Source organism: Cyprinodon tularosa, unplaced genomic scaffold (genome assembly GCF_016077235.1).
Source record: "Cyprinodon tularosa strain WSP-4 unplaced genomic scaffold, ASM1607723v1 ctg388, whole genome shotgun sequence".
In the NCBI taxonomy this organism is placed as follows: domain Eukaryota; kingdom Metazoa; phylum Chordata; class Actinopteri; order Cyprinodontiformes; family Cyprinodontidae; genus Cyprinodon; species Cyprinodon tularosa.
This window is the reverse complement of record NW_024039105.1, coordinates 1,318,546-1,337,500: the sequence shown is the minus strand read 5'-3', so window position 1 is coordinate 1,337,500 and position 18,955 is coordinate 1,318,546. Positions and strand designations below refer to the sequence as shown.

The following is an 18,955-nucleotide window of genomic DNA, read 5'->3' as shown; positions in this document are numbered from 1 at the left end:
TTTAGGATCTTTAAATCGCCTTTAGTTTGTAGTGTGTAATCTCAATGTGGAGTGAAGTAATCATGTTTTTAAGATGATGCAGCAGCCCATTTTGTTTTCATTATGCTGCCTGTTTGTCTGTTGTTGTTTTCTGGCCATCTAGTTTGTTTGCATATTCAGCAGAGAGCTAAAAATAAATGCGTCCCTAACTCTCACCCCCATCTCTTTCAGTCTTTTATTATATCTTTCTCTTGTACAGGAAGTTATCCCGCTCTTCTCTCTAAACAGTTATTTCCTGTTTCACACGTTCTCATTCAGCTTTGGCTGCACGCTCCTCTGGCTCTGTCAGTTTCTCTCCCTTCTAATCCTTGGTACTTTTCATTTTACTTCACCTCCAAAAGTGTATGATGGGAACTGATTGGGTTTCTGTTGTATTTCAGGTGAGCTGAATAAGCACATTTGCACAACATTTAGACATCCTTTTATTTTTTGTGCATTGGAAAAGCTCTGCTGCATGGCATTCCCTCTGCTTGAGACCTTCAACATAATGGAGGCTCTCGCTGTGTTTTCAGTTTATGCAATAACAACATTGGACCATTTGAAGCAAATATCCTTCTGACATAGGAACAACACTAAAACTACAGTACTGTTTCACTTTAATATGCTACATCAAAGTAATTTTTACACATAGATAGATAGATATCTCCTAGGGGAGCTCTGTATCCCTTTTGCCTGGACATGATGGCACTCTTTCATCATATTCTCTCAGAAACTTTAGATGAAGCTTCCCAAGAAAGGAATCTCTGCAACTGATGTAATTTTATAGCACTTTATGTTTAAAAAGTTGTCAATCTGGTTTAAGTCCTTTTATAATCTACAGTGTGTTGGCAAATATTATGCAGCTGAGTCAATCAAGGAAGTTGCTTGATATTTATTTTATGTAAAATCCACCTCTGATAGTCAGTCACAGCATCCTCGTGTTGTTTTTGGACTCCCGACTTTGTGGCAATTTGTTCCTTTTATACTTTTCAGAAGATACTTTGTCCTACTCTCTAGACAACTGTATCCTCTGAAGCTCTAAAGTCTCTGGGGACTATGAACTCTCTTGTGTATTATATGTCAACGTATATTTCATGGCTTTAAAATAAAACTTCCAATGGATTCATTCTGGGTGGAAGTTAAGGGGAGCTTTTCCAGCTCCTTTGGATACAACTCCTTTGGAGTTTGTATACAGAAATCAGTTGCATCCGCCAATCAGAGTGGGTCTAGTATGGACTAATTGCACACAAGTAAGAGGAATAACACTTTATCATAATTTTACTCAAGTAATAGTAAAAAAGCATTTGATAAAAAAACATAAATTTAAGTAATGACTAATTCACCATATCTGATATTTAATATCATGTAAAGAAGACCAAAATGTAAAGTTATATGCACATTTGTGGTATTTTAAAGACTATATTAAAGTAATTAAAATTATGCAAGTGAAAGAGAGCAATTCCAGACACTTTTATAAACCAATTTTCTTATCATGAAACTTGAAATAGTCATTATAGGTTTAAGGAAGTTTGTGTACAAGAAAAGTAACCCTCATTGTGATGTTAACATTACCTAAAAGAAGAAAAGATATACAAACATATTTGTTGTTCAGTGCCAACTTGCCCATGGATGGAGTAGCCACACATTTTACTTGGTAAGAGAAGCGATATTAAAGGTAAAGTGGAGGATTTGCATGAATTTTTGAAAAGACCTGCCCTTTCCTCTTAAAAAAAATGCACATGCTCAACCCTTTACCCGCTCCGAGAGGGAACGCCTATTAAACGTACGTGGAGCATGCACATGCCCATTTCTCCTCGTGCATGCTCTGTTTAAAAGTTGCTGTTTGCATCACTCATACAAGCTTGCTTACCAAAACATTTGCAATTTTTCCACTATGTCAGATTCACCACCGGTTGGTGAAAATAGGGACGAGCACGTAGGACGGCCTTATGTAGACATATCATCAGAATGATTGACAATTGGGAGCACTTATTTTGATGATCCACCCGCAAAAAGAACATCCTCAACGTCACCTTTAAGTAAAAAATATGAGTAGTAAAGAGTTTTTTTGTTTTTCTTTTTTAATCTTACTCATCTTTTAGCCTTGATCTTTTCAGAGTCTGAAGTTATCATACAAAGAATCCAGGATCCAACAGAGCATATATATACTACGTGCACTTTTCCCTTCACTTTCTTTTCTTACATTTCTTACTCATTGGTCTGTGCATTCGGGGTGCATACATTAAGCTGATCAGCATCATAATGTACGTTAAATGTGTTTCTTTTATTTTCTGCATAATGGATATTAATGTGAAACATTTAGCCTTTTTTTGCTTGGTTTATATAGGAGACTTTTTACAGGGGATGTTAAGGTTTAGACGGTTTTGTTTTTTTCCTTTCGCTGCAGAGGTAGACGTAACTGGAAACTACAGAAGACTTTGTGTTATTATGTGGTAGCAACATGTCGACCACAAGGCTGCGTAGACCTGTTTGCATACCCCGAGTTCTTCTCTTGTTTTACTGTATAAATGTAGCAGCTAAAAAATGGCTCCCAGGTTGTTCTTACAAAGATGCCTTCATTTTAGAAAGAGGCTATAAAATCTATGGAAAGGACATATTTATCACTGTCTTTCCTCCTCAATGCCAGTGGAGTTGCTGACTTGTTTGCTTTAAGACCAAATTTTAAAGCGCTCTGTGTTGGCCTCGTTTTCAGGTTTGGATGTTCTGTTCTGGACAGTCACGCTGTTGCATCCTGTGTGGTAGTGTCTGTAATCTCAGCTGGCCTACTGGTGGGTCATTAATAACTCAACGCCACACAACATCTTTTCCCTCCCTGTAGGTTCTTATTCAAGTGCCTTCATTTGACACTTTTGGAAGACAAAATATTTGTTTGTGAGAGGATGTAGTTTTTCCTTCTTTCATTCTAGCTGGTTTCATTTTTGTGTATGTTTTTTTTTCTTCATGTGCTGATCTGAAAATCATAATGATTTGAAGTGCATATTTTAAACAGTTTTTAGCTGTTTAGATAACCAATTTCCATGGATCTCATGTCTTACTGCAAATAGGAATCACTATTGGTATTCTTTGTGAATGATAACTCTTAATGACTGCGAACATTTCCAGAGTATATGAAAGCTCAAACTAATAAAGCAAAGCAGCTTAAGACGTTTAGCTTTCCTGTTATCTCTTTAAGATGACTCTTTGTCAGTTTGCTCCCTTACAGGGTTGGCCTGCGTCCTGTTGCACTCTAAATAAAATGCTGACTGTTTCCTTTTATCTACTTTCAACACCTCAGTTCTTATTTAGAATAGCGTATTTTTAGTCCTCAGCATGACCTGTTAGTACTGTTCAATCGGGGACAATCAAGCTGATGCTTATGAAACGGATTTCTTAGTGCATCTTTATTTACATGTTGTGGTTAGTTCACCTACTGAGTTACCCACTAATTCCTTTGATTTTTCCGCAGCAATGCCACCTGCTGCAGATTTTCCTGCAGAGCCATCGGTCTTCTGACTGAATGACAAAAACCACAAGGCCCAAAATGGACGTTGGAGTTCTTGAAAGACAGATCAGTGCTGTTCCAGGTAAGAGTTTCTTACTTTTTAATCTTGCATCTCCTCAAATAAGTTATTGAAAATTTGGAAAACGCTTGAAATTTTGGCATGTATCTGTAAGTATTTAACAGCTTTATTAGAAATGTCCAAGTTAAAAGTATAGCACAGATATGACGTTTAAACATTTATGCATAAGTGTAATGGAGGGTTATTTCAAATAAGTTCATGAGTAGGGCTGGGTACCGAACTTCGGGTCTTTTATGGTACCGACCGAAATGCTTCGGTTCTACCGAGTATCGAAACATGCCTAGTCTTTCGGTACCAAGTTTCGGTGATTGGCTGTAACACTTAACGTGATTGCGTCATCCAGGAAAAATACACAGGTGGTCCCGCCTACAGCCAGGGTTGATGTGTATCTGTTGTGAACTGGTTGTGAGCGTTGCGGAACTCCTTTAAAATGCCCCCCAGGTCAAAAGTGCGGCTTCACTTTATTAAGACTGATGCTAATAGTGTAGAGTAGACGTAAGCAATTTAAGAGCAGAAAGTTGCTCGGTGTTTGACTGCAAGAAGAGCGGACCGCAACCAGCGCGACCATCCTCCTCTCAGCAGCCCGTGGGCAGAGCAAAGCCAGAGCGGAGTAATGCTGTACTAATGTAAAAATGCTGCAATTTCAAACTGGACGCAGCAGGAGAAGCAAAATCACGTCTGCTGCTTCCTTTTTTGCTGCTTGTACCAGCTTCTGACGCGCGGCTGAAGAAGCTTTGCTGCTCCGGCTGCGCGGTGCAAAAGTGGCTCTGATGCGCGTTGGGCGGAGCTACTCTATCCTTTATTTGCCTTGCAGCTATATTTGCTGTGATCAGTGGGAATAAAGTAGTTTTATTATGTTTGTAAGTGGGAAAATCCACCTGAAAACTTAATCAGTGCAGTCAGTTCATCCTGCCTTCCAATATTCTTTCTGTCGGAGCCGCTCAGACCCCCCCATACCAGCGGTGCGCTGTCAATAGGATCCCATTCAACGGGCTTGTTTGTCAGACATGGTAATTTTTCTAAAGTAAAACTGCTAAGTAAAAAGGTCCTCACAATGTTACAGTGAATATTAGACACTGATTTTTTTTTTTTTTATGTAAGAGGAAAAATGTAAATGGAAAAATCAGAGCTTAAAATAAAACTCAAGATTTGTACTTTTTTATGTTGAGTAATTTTCTTTTTCTTCGAATTGATATTATAAAACTGGTATCGAAAAAAGTATCGTTCAGGAACCGGTATCGAAGTGAAGGTATCGGTATTGGTACCGGTACCGAAAATTTTTGAACAATACCCAGCCCTATTCATGAGTTGGTGTTAGCAAGTGGGCGGAGGCTAATGCTAAGTCTGTGGCAGATTCCTCTATGCTGGGCAACTGGGAACTTTCTCTTGAACTTATAAAGATATTTTTGTAAATTATTTGCATCAGTTTATTACATGTATTTTTGAATTTTCTATTGAAATGTTGACCCCAGAGTCATAACAAGGTAGGGGGAAGTTTTCTTTTTTTTCTTTTTAATTTATGTATTTATTTATATATTTTTTTTTGTTGTGCAACTCAGCCAATCAGCCGCTCTAATCGCAGCCATTGACTGATGGGTTAAATTGTCAGCATAAATTGTTTCATATATGTCTGCTGCATAGATACCATTATATAAATGAATACAGTAAAATTGTATAATGTGTACTTAAATGAATTAGAAATTATTTAATAGGTATTTTAATTATTAACAGCACATTATATGATCTAAATGTACATCTCATGATAAATGTATATTAAATATATCAATTGAATATTTCATTATTTGGCATGAAATTTATTGGCAATTTTATTTTTTCTAATGGTATATTTGATCATTGGATTTTTTTACTTGTTAACCCTCCATACTTTGTCTGATTGCACTGCAGCCTTTTGATTGTTGTTGTTTTTATCAGGCTGAGGAGTTGTCACTTATTTAGACTCTGCAAGTTTAAACTTATTCTGTTTTCTGTTGACAAGCTGGCTAACCTGACAGACAACATCTTAGCATTCATACAGGTTCTTTGTTGTTGTGCGATTGATCCTCAGATCCCTCTGTTGGGCCTGTCACCATTGCCAATGAGCGGCGTCAAGCCTGGGCCAGAAGCAGGGACTCCATTGGGCAAGGATCAAAAGCAGACCGCTGTGAGCCTCAGCAGCCCCAGCAGATCCAAAGCAATGGGAAAACACAGAGCCAAGAACCAGGTTAGACTAAAGTGTCAGAAATGCTAAGATTACTGCCTAAATGAGATCCATTCCTGATGGTCCCATCTGATTATTCATAATATTTTCCTTAAACACAATAGAAGAAAAAACTCCTCCAAACATAAGGTTTAAAGTCAAATCAATTTACAGGGATCTAAGTATCTTTTTTGGAAGCAGAATATTTCTGAAAAATCCAGACATTCATTTTATTTTAAACATATTTTACGAGCTAATAGTCATATCATTTAGACACACTGACTCTTTACTATACAATTATTATAATGAAAGTGTGGATTTCCTTTTTTTGTTTAAATCCATACAAGTCTGCCAACATTTAAAAATAATCTATAACTTCCTGTTTATCTGGGGAATTGACCTATCTCAGGGGCTTATTTGTTGTACATACTATTGAAATTTGTAGAGATACACAGATATGCTTACAAAATAAAGTAGATGAGTGTTGATCTTGAATACTCATAATCTAGGTCACTAAGGCTATGTTGACACTTCAGCCGCCTTGATGCTCAATTCCGATTGTTTTGTGAAATCCAATTTTTTCGCGTTGCCGTTCACATATCCAGATATATGCGACTTGTATGTGATCTCCTGTGTAAACTGCATCCATACAGCTTATGTGTCCCGTATGTGCAGTAGAGGACGCAATGACGTGACAAGACAGCATGCTTCATGTTTACGGAAGTAAACATTGGATGTAGTGCTGGAGTGCATCTAGCAATCTTTCCAAACCTTAAAACCTCAATCTTTTCAAGATGGTTAAAAAAAATACTGCTCTCCGCATCATCTTCCGCCATGGTGTTTGTTTTTTGTTTTCCCGCTTCTGTGTAGCAAGAAGCAGAATAATGACCTATGTTGGTTACTAATGGCGTTCAGATGGGATGAATGCGACACAGGTCGCATTTGAAAAGATTAGATTCGTATCGGATCCAGGACCACATAGCCAAGTGGCCTGGGTCAGGTTGGAAAAAAATCAGACCTGTGTTCCGACTGTCATGAAAAGATCAGATCAAGGTAGCCTTAGATCACAGAACCAAAAAAAGGTATATTTTCGAGTGGGAACCTCCTCTCATGAACTCTAATGTTTCTGGCTAACACATCTGGCATTCCAATGGTAGTTGACATGTTCATAATAATATTGTGCCTGCTTACATGGTAGAGTAAGTGTGGGGAATAGTTTTTAGAGCCATTATGATAAAATACTGACTTATTTTTCACATCCTAAACTGTGTGGATTATTCTCTACTGTTTGAACTACAGCCTCATTTAGGATCTACAGACTGAATTGCTGTGTTCATACATTGGTATACAAGTTTTCTAGAAGTTTGTAATCCCTGCAAAACGTCTGCTGGAATAATGCTCTAACATGCTAACCTGTTTTTTGTGCCAGGACAAGTTCCTAGCAAGATTGCGACCTGGCTGATTGATTGCAGGTATGGTATTTATTTACTGATTCTCATTCAGGGTTTTTTCAGAGTGTCAATAATAATAATTGAGCTGTATTGATTTATTGAGAAATTTACGTCTATGCCCTAACCACGAGCCTCCACTCCCCACAATCACAAAAAGGACATTTTAAAAAAGTATTGCTAGAAAATGGTAAACGATACAGGAATTATTTGCATATATATTGTATGAATTAAAAACAATCCACTGGACTTGGTTTCTAAGTTTGAAGGCAAAAAAAAAATGTCCTGGATGGGAAGCGAAACGTCTTCAGACAGACCAAGTCCAGTGGATCGGTTTTTTTTGGAATGACTATGACCTGGATGACTGACAATCTTCCCCAGCATACATATTGTTAAATATCTGCTAATATACTTGATGGAAATAGAAGATTTTGGGCGGGGGAAGCATTAAGCCAACTAGCTGGTTGAGTGGCATTTTTCTCAACTGATTTTGTTGCTCATTATTTTTTTCCTTTTTATTTTCTCATGGGTTTTAAAAAGTGGCGTGTGTGGCGTATCAGTTTCTGACGTTTGATCGGCACGAAGCCAAAACCTTAGGCATACAACATGCAGAACTTCCAAAAACAAGACTTGTAAGGAGGGGACCAACGCCCAATGATAGAGCACATGATCTTTAGAGAACTATGAGGCAAAGGGAGAAAGGAAGAAACTGACAGCAGACGGAAAGAGAGGCAGAAAAAGAAAAGGAGAGTAAACAGAGGAGGGTTCCTCCTGCTGTGTCAACATTGTTATCGTAGGCTCACATGGTTTCAAGCACTGCCGCCCAGAACCGTCCACACTGCTCTGACGGACATGACACAACGTCTTAGCAGCCGCATTAACAGCTGTCTGGTTACAATAGCATCAGCTGTAGACGCCAAAAGCTTACCTGGCTCATCATGGTGGAGTCTGGGTCAACTTTCCATATGTAGCAGCTGTGCATTGTTGCACTTGTTGCCTCACCCTTGATGTGCGTATAAAGGACATAAAGTTTGTTCCAGTGATAAGAGCTACAGTTTGTGCAACAGCTCAGCGTTCCCAGCAACCAGCTGGATGTCGCTCAGACAATGTTTAAAGCTGGAGGAAAAATGGCTGCACACCCTTTTGTCCAATTTGACATTTTAGGGTTTTTATACGGAGAAATAAAGTATATAGCTTCTGATATTAAGTGGCAGCTAAAATAGCGCTTTTGTTTTGTTTTTTTTGTGAGAAGCACCAGTCAGAATTTTAAGGATAGTTCTTGATTCATTTATTTTTTTAAAGCGTTGATCTGCGTCAAGCATTCCAGCCATGAGTCATTAATTGTTTCTTCTTGGCATAGAGGAAGTATTACGCCACTGTGTGAGATAGCAGCCGCAGTAAACCAGTTTTTTTTATTACTAATATTTTGAAACAACGTCTCAGTAGCTCAAAAGTTGGCAATTCAAGATCTCCTTAGGATCTTTTATTGGACGTTTGTGTGGCTAGAATTGCAAAAACAGTCTCCCGTGTTTATGCCTCAGAGAATGTAGATCTCAGCCCTATTTGTGAGATTTCCAAAAGGCTGCAGACATTAAAATGTTTGTCAGGAATTGTGAAAGACAGAGGTTAGGAGCTCAAGAGCCTGAACAAAAGCCAACTTTTTCTGCGCTCCATTCAGCACTCCTTTTATTTGCTTATGATCCCAGCCTACTGTGATTTATAAAAGAAAAAAATGCAGTACTTGAACATGTTTGACATTAAGTATTGATATAAACTTTGGCAAAACTGAAAATTATTACCCTTTTAGGATAAATAAATTATTTTCAAATTAAATAGAATGGTACAGGTGCTGGTCATAAAATTAGAATATCATGAAAAAGTAGATTGATTTCAGTAATTCCATTTAAAAAGTGAAACTTGTATATTATATTCATACATTACATACAAACTCATATATTTCAGATGTTTATTTTGTTTAATTTTGATGATTACAAATGACAACAGATGAAAATCCCAAATTCATCATATCAGAAAATTAGAATATTACTGAAGACCAATAAAAACAAAGGATTTATAGAAATGTTGGCCAACTGAAAAGTATGAACATGAAAAGTATGAGCATGTACAGCACTCAGTATTTAGTTGGGCCTCCTTTGGCCTGTATTACTGCAGCAATGCGGCGTGGCATGGAGTCAATCAGTCTGTGGCACTGCTCAGGTGTTATGATAGCCCAGGTTGCTCTAATAGTGGCTTTTAGCTCTTCTGAATTGTTGGGTCTGGTGTATTGCATCTTCTTCTTCACAATACCCCATAGATTTTCTATGGGGTTAAGGTCAGGAGAGTTTGCTGGCCAATTAAGAACAGGGATACCATGGTCCTTCAACCAGGTACTGGTAGCTTTGGCACTGTGTGCAGGTGCCAAGTCCTGTTGGAAAATGAAATCTGCATCTCCAAAAAGTTGGTCAGCTGCAGGAAGCATGAAGTGCTCTAAAACTTCCTGGTATGTGGCTGCGTTGACCCTGGACCTCAGAAAACACAATGGACCAACACCAGCAGATGACATGGCACCCCAAACCATCACTGACTGTGGAAACTTTACACTGGACTTCAAGCAACGTGGATGAAGTGCCTCTCTTCTTTTCCTCCAGACTCTGGGACCTTGATTTCCAAAGGAAATGCAAAATTTACTTTCATCAGAGAACATGACTTTGGACCACTCACCAGCAGTCCAGTCCTGTTTCTCTTTAGCCCAGGCAAGACGCTTCTGACGCTGTCTGTGGTTCAAGAGTGGCTTGACACAAGGAATGCGACAGCAGAAACCCATGTCTTTCATACGTCTGTGTGTGGTGGTTCTTGAAGCACTCACTCCAGCTGCAGTCCACTCTTTGTGAATCTCCCCCACATTTTTGAATGGGTTTTGTTTCACAATCCTCTCCAGGGTGCGGTTATCTCTCTTGCTTGTACACTTTTTTCGACCACATCTTTTCCTTCCCTTCGCCTCTCTATTAATGTGCTTGGACACTGAGCTCTGTGAACAGCCAGCCTCTTTAGCGATGACCTTTTGTGTCTTGCCCTCCTTGTGCAAGGTGTCGATGGTCGTCTTTTGGACAACTGTCAAGTCAGCAGTCTTCCCCATGATTGTGTAGCCTATAGAACTAGACTGAAAGACCATTTAAAGGCTTTTGCAGGTGGTTTGAGTTAATTAGCTGATTAGAGTGTGGCACCAGGGGCCATCAATTTTGAACCTTTTCACAATATTCTAATTTTCTGATATGATGAATTTGAGATTTTCATTTGTTGTCATTTGTAATCATCAAAATTAAACAAAATAAACATCTGAAATATATGAGTTTGTATGTAATGTATGAATATAATATACAAGTTTCACTTTTTAAATGGAATTACTGAAATCAATCTACTTTTTCATGATATTCTAATTTTATGACCAGCACCTGTAGATATTGTGTGTTGTTGCTGCAGCCTAATCATATCAGGCGGATCCAACAAGGAGCTCAGTTACTGGACACACAGGTTTAAGGTATTAACGCTTTAGGAAGTGTGACTCAGGAAGGGGGGAGAGGAGGATTATCGCAAAAGGACAGCGGTGAAAGTACTTGTTGCTGGAGAAAAAAGGAAGAACTTGTGTCACTCGTTTGTGTCACTGCGCTCGTTTAGCAGGATGATGAAATTACTTTAGACATGTTGTAGGTTGAGAGAGTTCTACATCTGTGGTCAGTGTGTCTTTCACCCTGAACAACTACAGACTATTTTCACAACATCAAGTCTGCAAAAAAATGCAGTTTGAACCTGATAGAAGTTTTGCTCTCTCTCGCCATCTTGCAGCCATATTAAGCCACAGATTTAAATGCTGTTTTCTTTAAACCAACTTTTTACATCTCTGAGCAGCCTTTAAATTAGCTTTTTCCTTAATCTTTCCTATAATACTCAACTTAAAGGACCACTTTTCTAAGTTATAACCCATCCCAGCTAGGTATAGTCATTTTTGGACGAGCTGATTATTTAGGGATTATTATCCATATCAGATAAACTCCGACAGATTTATCAGTACATTGCTGTTTTTTCTATATATGTCTTTGTAACCCCACAATCATGTTGTGAAAAAGTATTAACAATAAAACAAATTAAAAAGGGTTAATGTTTGAATTATCTTGGATTTAAACATGTCTTTCTGTATGAAAAGTATATTGGTAGTCCATTGCTGCCATTACAATCTTTATTGTTATTTAATCTGATCTTTTTCATAGAAAGCATTTTAGATTATAAAAAGGTAACAGATTTGATTCCAATTATCCTGCTTTGTATTTAAAGGCACACAGTGTAACTTTTGTCCACTAGGTGCGCTATACCTGTAACTGACCGTATTTTGCTTCTACTAAACATAGAAAATTATAACAAATATATATTACTGTATACTAGGGGTGGAACGGTTCACAAAATCCACGGTTCGGTTCACGGTTTTGTGGTCACGGTGTTCGGTTCGGTATATGTTAATTGTTAGGAAAATCTATTATGTCTTGTATAGTACAGCACGTGTTGCACAATGCTTGCACACTGTTGCACTTTTATCCACAGCTTTCTTTCTGCCGTCATCGTAGGTCACTCTAAATGCAAAGTGGTCCCATACAGCAGACCTATAAAGTGCTGCTGGCGCGTCTTCCAACTGTTTTTTCCCACTCCGCATACCCACACAATTCTCCACAACAACTGATTTTTTTTCTGCTACACCCGGCTACGCTGCTTCGCGTCTTCTTGTTTACTACTGGTGGTTGGCTTTGGTCGCAGTACCGCCACCCTCTGCTCTGGAGTGTAAACGCTTCGCCTATGAGAAAAAGGAGCTGCGCATGAACCGAACGCAACACACACGAATCGAACAGAGACAGTCGAACCGAACGGTGTGGACGGTTTTCATAAACCGTTCCATCCCTACTATATATTAGGAGGGAAGTGTCAACTTAGCAGTCTAATGATAAAATTGAGAAAAGACAGTCGGTTTTACATCTGGCTTCTTCTTTCAGCCAGCTTCAACAAATAAACTCCTTGTCTTTCCTCGACTGTTGTCTTTCCTCAGGCACGATCCCTTTCACGTTTTCTCTTTTTAGCCTATTTAGAAGATTAAAATTTTTCCTTGCCTCAGCCATGACCAGTAGTTGAAGCAGAAAAATAGTAGAACAATAGCTCAATGACCATATAAGAGCCCGTGGCCACAGGTCACACGACCTGGCCAATGATGGCGAGTCTTCTCCCAACTTACATAGTCGGTATTTCAAGAGAGGAGTTCCGCTTGTGTCAAGCACTGTATATTGGCCTAAGGAATCCTTTAAAATGCGTCAACTCTTCAGGTCACAAAGTCTGCAGTGTGCCTTTTATAGAAATCTTTTTTTTTAAGTTAGGTTTTTAATTAAGGTTCATAATATACTTTTATTTTCTTGTCCAGAACTCCAAACGGAGCATCACTGGAAGAACAAAGTACTCCTCCCAGCAAAGGTAATCCATTGTTTCTTATGTTTTTGCTAAATATGTAGCAAGGATTAGTAATCACAACTGGTTTTGCAATTTTACTGATTTTCATTCTTACCACAAATTACTTTAGTAGTAGGTAATACACTGACTACTGAAAACTAATCATCACAACCCCTGTACAACAAAGTAGAAAGAAGACGGTCCCTTTAAGTGCTTGTGTAGCTATTTCGTCACTTCACCACATTGTATTTACTCTAGCTATGCATGTCTGTGTGAACAGGAGTGAGAAACGGCTGCAGCTTTGAAGATGACCTTTCATTGGGAGCTGAAGGTCAGTTCAGAGGAAAACTTACAATACAAATCAGATTAGAAATGTCTGCTCATTGTTAACAGTTTCCTCCATTTCTCTGTTTAAAAATGTGATTTCAATAATCAAACCTTATCCCAAATGGCAGGTGTAGCCTCTATTCTTAAAGGTTTCAGTGGATAAAGAAGTACTTGTTTTGAGAAGTGTGAGATGTTTTGTACCGTCTCATTATCAATGACTTTTAATCTGCAGGAAGAGTTAAATGCTTCCCAACTTTGTTTGTTAAGATTAAGTTCTGTTTGGTTTTAAATGAAAGGATAACTACTTCAGATGTTTCTAAACAAACTTTAGGTTTTTATTAGCGTTGTCCCACTGGACTCCAGTGAGTCCAAACATTAGAAATCCAGATGCTAACTTAAAACATAGTCATAAACTATTTTTAAAGCCCAAAGAAAACACATTTGTAAACAATCTTTATATTTTATAGCCATATTTTTTTATATAATTCCATATCTCTCTTGGTATTAGTTACAGCTGAATAAAGCCAACTTGTGAATGCAGTAGAAACAATTACATGTGCAGCCTCACTCCTATCAGTTCCTAGTGTGTGAACGTGTTTAAATGAGGTTCAGATCTCCTCCAAACAAAACAGTGTCAGCAGAATAAACAGAACATCTTGTGGCACTGCGCTCCATTCCTCAGTCCTGTTTCTTCATGAAGGAAAAGCAAACAGTTGGTAGAAGTGTGGAAAGACACCACATGCATGGCTGCTTCTCCTCTGAGTGTGTGTACCTTGGTCATTCTTGTGATCTGCTGTGAATACACGAGTAGAGGCTCCGGTGCTAAGAAGAGCAAACACATAATGGCCTGTAATGACCTGGCTTTGATGCTGCGTTTGGGTTTGTAGGTCATCTGGGCGATTCTTGCCCCAAAAGGAGGATACTGATTAGTTGATGGCTTGAATTTATAGATTTAACCTTAAACATACTGTAAAGACACAACGGTTCACGTTCCACTAATAACTCCTCTTGTTTGGTTAACTGAAGACATTTAGACTCGATGCAGAATCTGTGATAATGTTTGATAAATGTTTTACTAAAGTGGCCAAATATTTATGCATCCTATCCAAGGGTTTTCTTTTTTTTTGACAACGACTTTTCTAAATTAAGGTGATCAATGCTGGACAAAATACTCAACAGTAGTACTTGAGTAAAAGTATTGATACTCACAGTCAAGTCTAACTCGCCTACAAGTAAAAGTTACACAGTCAAATAATCTACTCAAAGTATTGAAGTACCCACTTTTGAAAATACTTAAGTATTCAATTATCACAAATTACATTTTCTTTTATCAGTACAATCAGTGTCATTTTAAAGAACTTGTAACTTTCCTACACCACCTGATGTATTGATGCGTAGAACTATCTGCAACAGATTCTACGGCATCCTTAAAGATGGGGAGTGGCGGCCTAGTGCTAAGGGCGTTACGCTTGGATCCCAGAGGTTCTAAGTTCAAGCCCCACTCCCACAGACTGCCACTCTGGGTCCCTGAGCAAGACCTTTAACCTCACACTGCTCACCAGGGACCGCACAATGGCAACCCACTGCTCCACAAAGGGAATGGTTAAATGCAGAGAGTTAATTTCATGCTTTATACTTGTGAAAATTCAGGGACAATAAAGTAGAATTCTTCTTCAACAACTTCAGCATCAAAATGCTAAAAAAAAATAAGGATGGCCATTTTGATGATTCTTTCTAATTCAAAAACAAACCAATAGAAAACAGGAGTGTGTTGATTCTCTTCACACTTTCCCTATAGAATAGAGGTTTAAGGTTGAATCTATTATGATTACAAAGAAACTACAGCTCTGATTGGAGAACTCATCCTACTGAACAACTTGGCCACATGGCAACAACTACAGCTTTTAATAAAAATATAAACTAATATCTACACTAAGTTTCTTGCATTTGTGGAACATTATTAAATCTCTAAAAAAGTGGTGTGCAAATTTAATCCTAAGGGCCGCTATCTTGCATGTTGAAATTGCATTTCAAGAAAGAAAAACAGCAACAGCGGATTAAAAAGCTAAGCTGAGCCAAAAGGAGCAAGAACTAGCAGCTTCCTAGAAATGGAGTGGAGAACGTACAGTATTTTACTTTGAAATGTAGTGGAGGGAAAGTTATGTTTCCCTCCCAAAAAATGACTCAAGTAAAGTTAAGATACTCAAAAAAATTAATAAATAAATACTTGAGCACATTTATCAAGTAAATGTACTTTGTTACTTTCCACCTCTGGTGTTTGGCTGCAGCTTATCCAGAAGAAATAAACAAATCATATTATTTTTTAGCATTTCCAATTTTTTTTTTCCAAAACTTCAGCTACCAGTTAATTTTTTCCCTCCAAACCCTTAAATAAAACATAACATTAAATGTTATTTCTAGCGTCCTGCAATGAGCTGTCGATAATTATGTTGGTAGAGTACATGATGTCACACTGTGAGAGAGAGAATTTGCTGTAAAACAGGATTTTACTGATATTTTAAAACAAAGAGATAATAAAGATTTTATTAATTTTTTCAGGTATTCAGTATTAGCCATTAGTACAGTTGGTGTGCTTTTATTTTTCTTAAGAAAACAGTCTGTGTGTATTTCCTAGAGACCCTTTAACTTTTTATCTGCAGGAAGCACTGCTCTATTGCTCTCCCGTGACTAAAGTGATTGTAAAAATGTCTTAATGTGTCAAAAAACTTTTTTCCTTTTTCCTCAAATGAATTCCTGCATCTGATCGCATGGTCACATGACTCATTCAATGAATAATTCGACCCTCTGAAGCTACATAGGGGAGGTTTTGAGAAGAGCAGCCTGTAAATAGCAGACTTAAGGATCATTAAATATATATGAAATTTAGCTCTAGTTAGAAGATATGCGTTTTTTAATCTTTTTTTAAGGTCGTTTTTAATCTAGAGAACCTCAAACAGAAGTGAAGTGTGACAAACAGGTTCCATTAATGTAGGAAAATGGAAATAAATGAGGATTTTTACAACAGCAAATATTTTAAAACGGCCAAATCAGTCTGTTTTGAAAGCAGCACAACACATATATTCCAAATATCCAGAAAATACAGCATTCTCACTTGTATCGAAATTTAAAGTGATGTCAAACAATAGTTAAAATGTGTCTGTATAAGTTATTGTCAAAGAAACAGAAACGAGGACCATTCCTGTAAATTTTTACGTTTCCTTTGGATTTTGGCCTTGTATATACCTTAATACAAAATCGTTGGACATCCTAAGGAAAAATGAAACTATCTACAGGATCTCACGATTTTTTTTTTTTTAAGAACTTTTAAGATGTTTAACCAATAATTGATATATTAACTGGGAGAAGCCCAATTCCAAAGTTATTGTCTTATTTAATAACAGTTTTAGCTTATTAATTGTGGAAATAATTTCTTTTGTGCTAAAATACTGATTTAAATTGGTCCAATTATGTGTTCTAAGTTATGTCAATACAATCATATAAACCTATAGACACAATATAAAATGTTCTCTTTTCCAAGTGATCGGTGATGTGAAGATGCAGTTTTCTTGTTTCTTGATCTCATAATGTTTTTTTGTTGTTGTTGTTTTTGTTCTTGATTGTTATCTAAAGCCTAAAATTTTGACTAATACTCAAAAGATATCAGTGTGAAAGCTGCTAGAGCATAAAGTAAAACTTTTAAAAGCCAGACATGTTACTGTATTACAACATTTATTTTAAGCTGTGCAAAGAATAAAAAGTGGAAAACTTTTCTAAAGTTGTTTTTAAGAGATTTGTGTTTTTGGATTTTAGAACTTTTTTCTTTAATTTAAGCTGCCAAAAGCAGAGCTTTGATAAATCCCTTTTACATAGGCGAGATCAAAGGCTACTGCAGGGATTTTGAGTAGATATAATTGTAGCCTAAACCGAGATAAAGAGGAATAAATGTCGAGCAGGAAACGGGTTTATTTTGTCTGGGAAAAGCATTTGGATTAAATCCAGAGATTATTTGGCAAAGAGGATATAAATAACACAGTATTTCCTCAAAATAAAGTCATTGTTTTCTGAACAAATGACTTCCATCTTATCATGTCTTTTTTTTTTTTTTTTTTTTTTTTTTTTTAGAAAGAATGAAATGAATGTGAAAGTATTTCAGGATTTAAATGAGAGATTTTGTGTTTTTTAAGTGCAGTGATTGTGTTCAGAGTAATTTATATCGAGGGAGCTAATGTCTCATGTACAGCAAAAACACTTTGTAGATGTAATGTACCAACAGATCCTAATTGACCATAATGGTATTAAATAATATAAAGATGGGGCAGGAACAGATTAAAGTCTTAACGGCTGAGCAGGATGGCAGTGAATTAGTAAATTAAATGTTTCAGAGCAGACAGGGTGGACCTGAAAGAGTGAGTTGGCGGATGCAGCCGATCCTTCGTTATCTTTTGCTTCCTTAATCCAGCCGTCTGTCAGAAGAAAGCATGAAAAGTGGAAAAGGGAGAGAGATGTTGACAAGCTGGCAGGTCTCAACAGGTTCTTTAGTATATCTCATACCTCCATTCCATGTCTTTAGGTCCTCATGGACAATACTGTGAACGGTGGTAACGCATAAGATAAAGTTAAATATAAATTAATGTCTGTGTAAGGTGGGGGGGAAAACTCACAATTAAAGTGATCTAAATGGGATATTTGTGTTTTTAAGCTGGAAATGTGGACGTTTAGTAACTTATTTTGTCAGATAAGATCAGACTTGTGACAGTTTAGATGTCTGATGGTGGCGAATCTTTCTGAGAGAGCAGGTCTCTATCCTGCTGCACAAACAACTCGACTATTAGGGAAAAGAAGATGCACTGCCTTTCATCTGGCCTATGTACGGCCTATCCAGATGTGGTGCTTTCATTAGCTATGGATAATAAGGCATTTTTAAACTTGTATTTATCTTTTAAATTTGGGGTAGAAATTTGCTCCTACAAGATGAGCTTTTAAGTGGATGAGTGGTCGCAAAATCTTTTAGGGAGTTCTCTCTTCTGTGGATGTCATAGAAGCAATCTTATAATGGCTGTACCAGAGTTTTTAAAAATCATTCGAGTCATTAAAAATAATTAATGACCCGAATTACACACAAGGTAGCATGATGGATCAAACCATTTGGAATATGATATGAACAAAGATATTACTCTTTAAACCAAATAATGTTTGGTTGTTGTATTTTTTTATTTTAAAAAGCACATACAGTATTAAAAACAACTTTTGTTGTTTTTTAATAAAACAAATTTTAAGGGTGCTTTTATTCAATTTAGGAGTATTCTAGCACCCCCAAAAATAGGCTCAAAACACCTATTATCTAAAAGTTTATAGTCTTGTTTTTTACTCCTCTGGTAAATCCTTTTTGTGAAAATATCGAATTTTATTCTTAATTTTTAAACGGCTTAACTTTTGATCTGAATTTTTCTTCTCCATGCCAGATTATTGAAATCTCTACATGTTTAAAATGTTTACTTAAATCTACCATCACTCATGTCAAAACACAAAGATATTTAAACTTTTTCACTCATTACATTAAATCATTCTGGAATATCTATTGACGTATGATTCCTTTGCATTTTTGTCTCTGCAGCCAATCACCTTCAGTCAGAGAATAATAAAACTAAGCCCTGGTGAGGTCCTTTTTTTTTCATATCACTCTTATCATTTGGTGTATGAGGATTTATATCCTCATCATCTCCTATTCCTCCAATCTTTGTACATCATTGTTGCTCTGTTTTCTGTCTAGCTTTGTGGCGGATCAGAAAAGGACTCGTTATAAAGAGATGGGGAGAAGTATGAACTCCACCGGATCAGGAAAGAGCAGCACTGTGTCCAGGTCAGTTCAAACCATTAAATTTCCTTCAGACTACTGGAGGCTT

At 37.2% G+C, this 18,955-nt stretch overlaps 1 protein-coding gene across 1 annotated transcript in view; it reads left to right on the top strand.

The window, feature by feature from the left end:
• Nucleotides 1-18,955, top strand: part of itprid2 (ITPR interacting domain containing 2) — a 70,812-nt gene that overhangs the window by 24,566 nt on the left and 27,291 nt on the right. The window contains exons 2-8 of the mRNA XM_038297458.1: nucleotides 3,485-3,602; nucleotides 5,665-5,820; nucleotides 7,226-7,268; nucleotides 12,700-12,749; nucleotides 13,006-13,056; nucleotides 18,667-18,706; nucleotides 18,823-18,912. Coding sequence (XP_038153386.1) covers nucleotides 3,536-3,602; nucleotides 5,665-5,820; nucleotides 7,226-7,268; nucleotides 12,700-12,749; nucleotides 13,006-13,056; nucleotides 18,667-18,706; nucleotides 18,823-18,912 — 497 coding nt within the window. The 5' untranslated portion in view covers nucleotides 3,485-3,535. The remainder of the gene's footprint in view (nucleotides 1-3,484; nucleotides 3,603-5,664; nucleotides 5,821-7,225; nucleotides 7,269-12,699; nucleotides 12,750-13,005; nucleotides 13,057-18,666; nucleotides 18,707-18,822; nucleotides 18,913-18,955) is intronic.